At 37.7% G+C, this 5,158-nt stretch overlaps 1 protein-coding gene across 2 annotated transcripts; it reads right to left on the bottom strand.

Annotated features, from left to right (window-relative positions):
- Positions 1 to 307: 307 nt before the first annotated feature.
- On the bottom strand, positions 308 to 2,730 carry LOC105272822 (uncharacterized). 2 transcript variants are annotated; one of them, XR_892840.1, is made up of 5 exons: positions 2,555 to 2,730; positions 1,822 to 1,959; positions 1,600 to 1,704; positions 1,334 to 1,495; positions 308 to 1,059 (listed from the first exon to the last, which is right to left on the bottom strand). XR_892840.1 is itself a non-coding variant. In XM_011315047.1 (3 exons), exons 1-3 carry the CDS (start codon positions 2,688 to 2,690, stop codon positions 1,637 to 1,639), a joined length of 342 nt encoding a protein of 113 aa, XP_011313349.1. In that variant the 5' UTR covers positions 2,691 to 2,730; the 3' UTR covers positions 1,556 to 1,636. The 2 variants fall into 2 exon arrangements, 1 of the variants encoding a protein (XP_011313349.1); XM_011315047.1 differs by lacking the exons at positions 308 to 1,059; positions 1,334 to 1,495 and having other exon boundaries at positions 1,556 to 1,704.
- Between the last annotated feature and the right edge of the window lie 2,428 nt (positions 2,731 to 5,158).

The raw sequence follows: 5,158 nt of genomic DNA, 5'->3' as shown, positions 1-5,158 counted from the left end.
AGTCATCACATACACGCCAGGGCACTTCACTGCCTACTGTCTACGAAATGGAGGCACTTGGCTAAAATGTGATGATATGTCACCTAAAATTGAACCAGTGAAAGAGTCATATTTGCATGAGAAACTGGTACCTCTTGGGCTCATTTATGTCGAAGACTAAGATTCCCTACGATAAGATAATCTTCGTTTCATTGAAAATTTATATTAAAATCTAGATTTTATTGGAAGGCAAATAAAATATGCAATTTTTTTCTTATAAACTCAAACAATAGTTTTATTTTTTTCATTAGAAGTCCGTGTCCCAGCCACTACCTTCTTGTTTTGAGTGCTAAAATCATCCGATAATAATTTCAAAAACTCTTCAGTCTTTTTCTGTTCCTTGTGCATGCCTCTTTCTATACATTCAGATCGATGGATTCCGCCAACTTTCGTCAGTAGTTTTCTAAGATAGGAGCCTGCTGCTGAACTCCTGTATGTCCTTTGCTCTGGATTATACCCTGCGATGACCTGCACAGCAGCATTGAAAACATGGTAGTGATCAGGGGTATATACATCGGAGAGGTTCTTGATAAAGGTTCAATGAAAAATCTACCAGGCAGACGCAAATGCGCCCTCATCAGATACTCGGGATTGACAATCCTTAATAATCATTTCAAGCATCTTTAAATTTGAAGCTGTGATCAACGAAGAATTCTTTTCTTCTGAGAAATCGTCTTGATCGTCGTATGGAGAAAACTGATCGAGGCTCGGCCGTTGTTTGGAATTGATGCTCCCGTCGGGGGTGCCTGAGAGTGTTACTATGATAGTCCCCAGTGTTTCTGTCCATTTTTCCTGTGATAGTGAGGTATTATTATCTCCAACATGACTGGAGTCCAATGGGCAATGACGTTGTTCATCTGTCTTTCGAATTCGAAAATTTAGTGGAGATGTGTCGCTGGGAGGGATTAGTGAAGACAATGCTGTTCTTTTTTTTTGGTTGGAATGCTGAAGGTGAGATAGTACTGATGGTGCCTTTAGAGGAATCCCTCAGTTTTACCTTCCAAAATTGCGGATGAGTATCTGATAAAGAAAATGCACCAATGAGATTCAGGTAAACAGAAAATTAACATTGATCAATAATTGCATAAATACTGCATTCAGGCATTGAAAAAAAAAAATTAAAGGACAAAAAGAAAGTAATTGTTTGAAAGCTAAATGAGAATTTACTTGATGATTGATAATAATTGATAATATCGATTTGACAATAATAAAAATTCTTTATTGAAACGACTATCTCTGTCCACAATTTCTGATTTCAATAATTAAGTAGTTGATTATTCATAAAATGTCCTACTTGTTCATGGGTCGAGGAAATGATGTCTGAAGTCTTGGATAGAATTCGACATTGAAAGAAATATCCAATTAATTTTCAAGGCACCAATACATGGTTTTCTCGTTGAATCTACGAGGATAAAATGAATCGGTATCCTTTATGCAATGAATCCATATCCCTTATCTAGAAAGAATTAACATTCAGCGCCAAAGAACACATTGTTTTTTTTTATTCCATATAATATTTTTCTATTTATATGGACTTTAAGTTTTGCTAATTGTTCTCACCGAAGAAGTCTTCTTGCTCATTCGCCCAGTTCAGTACTCATACACGTATGCCTGAGTCCCCATTGATATCCGAACAAATAGATTTGTCCGCAAAAATAAAATCATCTGAGAAAAAACATAAAAGAGCATTATTAGTGTTGAGAGCAGGAGAAAAACTGAATGACTGACTTTAAAGTGCATAGAAAGAAACTGTAACTATCAATGACTGCTTTAATTTTTTACCTGCATGTTCAATGACTGTTTTGGACACCTGCGAATAAGACATCAATCTGTCATGCTCAAGGGTCAAGTACCCCTCGATTTCCTTCCGTGCACCACCTTCTATATTTGACTTGAATTTGCTCAAGAACGGTTCATTTTCTGTAAGGGTAATCATATATTGATAATGAAAATGTTTAATAACAAAATCTAGTGGTTTCTCTGAGGAATCCTTTTGAAATTCTATTGGCATTTCTATCAGAATTCAGTAGGAGTACTGCTAGAATTTCCTTCGAAAATTTTATTCGGGTTTTTTGTCAATCACGAGTGTATTAGACCCAGACTTGTCTCCGGATTCATGACGAAAATAATTCATTCTGAGTTTAATTGCTCAGAGATTGCACAGGATACCAATTACAAAATTTTTTTTTCCATTTTATTTCAAGAAATAAAATAAAATGCAGTGGAGGACAATGGGTTATACGTTCAATAATGCCTATAGAATAATGAAAATCCGTTAGCTTTCGTGTATCAGGTTGGATAGTCAGCAGCGGAATTAACGTAAAATAATGATAAAATTGTAATAGAATGGCCAGAGAATTATCGTAGAATCCCAACAGGAATTGATTAAAACTTCTGGAAAACAGGAGTAGAGCTTCGTATTGAATTTTTGCATGCGCGATTACATAAACTCTACGAGAAAAATATATGAATAGATGGAATTAATGAAGTGTCTCATGTAATCAATTTTACTTACGGCTTATCGCTAGTACACGTGTCACATATTTTTTATTGTCACTGTGTTTGACAGAATATTCCTTTCCTCGAACGAAAACTTCTTGCAATTTACAAATATACAAGAAGTCATTAGTGAATAAACACAAAGCCAACATCGTGTAAAGCCGAATTCCCTTACAAGTCCAAGATTTGGCATAATAAAACTACATTGGTTAAGTTAATTGGTTTGCTAACTACACGCGAAAACTTAATTAATTTATAATAAATCGATTAATTTTCCCCAAATCTTAAAACAACTGTCCAAAATATCTCCAAACCATCCGCAATCGAATGACCATAATTAAAATAAATAATTAATTTCTCATCTGCCAAGTATATGTCGGTCCTCAACACTAGACTTAACCGAAATAGGAGGATAAAATGTCTGCCACACGAGAGAAGTTTGTGACGAGGCACTTTTTTAACCCCTCCACTGCCCCTAATGATGACTTGTTTTAGATTTAAGAAGGTTAATAATTAGGTTAGGATAAATCGACGAACCTGCCACCGTTGGCTCCCACTCCCGAGATATTCCTTCCCCTTGCCTTGCGTTACCCAGGCCGTACACTCACAACCAACTGAAACAGCACGACGCAAGCCGGAGAGAACAACTGTAACCCACCATCCCTACGTCACGGCCAACGTGACCTGGAAGGAAAGAAAACCACCACTCCTACGTCACAGCCCACGTGACCCGGAAGAGAGAAAAGGAACACATATTAATCTGACACAACAAATAATTAGGACGAGGACACCCGATGACGAGTGTCCCCGATTGACCCCGATTATCACCGATAATCGGGGAAGAAGAATAACGAGGATGGGGAAGCCATCACTCGTAATACAGCTGCCCCGTGCGTAACCGTGTTTTGCTGGGAGATTTGTGGTTATCAGATTGAGTTAAAGGATATTTTTGAGGAGATATTGTTGAGGAGATATTTTTGAGGAGATATCGTTGAGGAGATATTTTTGAGGAGATATTTTTGAGGAGATATTGTTGAGGAGATATTTTTGAGGAGATATTTTTGAGGAGAGTGTGAAGGTGTTTTGTAAAGAGAGATTTGTGGAGGATTTGGGAGGGAGAGTGGACCTGTGTGTTTGGAGGATTTTCACGACACCCAGGAGTGACGAAAGAAGGAAGGACCATCGCGAGGAGTTCGTTTGGATAATTCTGGTGAACGAGAGAGGAATCCACCATCTCCGTGAGTACCCTGTATTCCCTTCCTGCCCCAACAAGGATCACCTAAACCCCGCTAATAATATTTCCCCCCAACGTTGAGCCTCTAAATTTCATCATTATAATTATTTAAAAATTACGATTTCTTGTGTCCAGGAATATTTGTTAGACAATATTAAGCCCCCCTAAATTTTATTAATTCTTCATTCGTTCCCCTAACTTCTCCCCTTTTTTGGCAACTATTTAACTTCCCCCCTTTTCTTTTGTTCGCGTTACAAACATTCTTTTCTTTTTTTTTCTAATGATTATTGTTTCTCCGTGTGCCGCAAGCTGGCTGGCCTTACCCCCCGCCGTTGATTAATTATAAGAAAAGGCCTGATTTGTTTTGTATGAATTTTGTGTGGAAAATAATTAAAATATAGAATATTAAATCATCACGTCCACCAATTATTCACAATCTCCCCTCCCCCGTTATATTTCAGGGTCCCCCCCCGTACATTTTTAGACAGTCATTTAGTAAAATCATCTATTATTGTTAATTCCCGACTATCGGGCCTTCGCCGGGAATTAATATATTTTAATTCCCCGGCCAAGGTCACAATTGGCGCCCAACGTGGGGCCAGCCGCTGTATACGGCACACGCGGTTTGTTTATATTTCTTTCCTTTTTCTGGCGTATTATTTCCCGAGGCTCACCGTCGCGAATAAACCACCGCATTCCAAAGGGCATTATTAAAATTAAAATCAATACGACCAAAATAAAATCGCACGGATTTCAATAATAAATTCACTTCCCGTTATTAACAAGGAATATTGAACTCGACTCATCTTTTTCAATCTCTGAATTTAAAGAAAAATCACACTCTGGAGTCCCTTTAAATTTCAATTCAAATCAAATTTTTCATCCCCTTTCTGAGATTTTTTTCATCATTTTTTCTTGTTGAGATTGAAATTCCCCTCGCCCCGAATGTCTCCGACCCCTACGGACTGACAGCAAAATTGAGTTCATTGTGAATTGAATTAATTAATTAATTATTTAATTCCCCCGATATTATATATATATATTTTTTTTATTGATGAGTTCAGTAGAGATAATCCTACTCTTACGAAGGTGCCTTCTCACCAGGTATTCTTAGATTTTAACGGATTTTTAACCTGTTTTTCATTCTCTTTTTTTTCTCGTTTATCATACCTATTATCCGTGCTACCTGAGGCACATAAATTGCGTTTGTTCTTTTTTTTTGTGCTGCCGAGTGCGCACCGCCTGCGTTTTTTGTTTCTTTCTCGCGCAATCTTTCTCGACATCTGACCCCGGAAAATCCACTGCCCAAATTACTACCACCACTACCACCACCGTCATAACCACCACTGCCACTACAGTAGATAAACAAGGCCGGTTCTGGACATA

The sequence above is a fragment of the Fopius arisanus genome, unplaced genomic scaffold, assembly GCF_000806365.1.
Source record: "Fopius arisanus strain USDA-PBARC FA_bdor unplaced genomic scaffold, ASM80636v1 scaffold00316, whole genome shotgun sequence".
NCBI classification, from domain to species: Eukaryota; Metazoa; Arthropoda; class Insecta; order Hymenoptera; family Braconidae; genus Fopius; species Fopius arisanus.
Note: the sequence above shows the minus strand (reverse complement) of the source record. Positions and strands in the feature narration are given on the sequence as shown.

Coding starts and splice junctions, on each gene's coding strand:
- LOC105272822 (XM_011315047.1), bottom strand. CDS start 2,690: ATGTTGGCTTTGTGTTTATTCACTAATGACTTCTTGTATATTTGTAAA. Junction 1,960..2,554: donor ACGTGTACTAGCGATAAGCC/GTAAGTAAAATT, acceptor TTACCCTTACAG/AAAATGAACCGTTCTTGAGC. Junction 1,705..1,821: donor AACAGTCATTGAACATGCAG/GTAAAAAATTAA, acceptor GTTTTTTCTCAG/ATGATTTTATTTTTGCGGAC.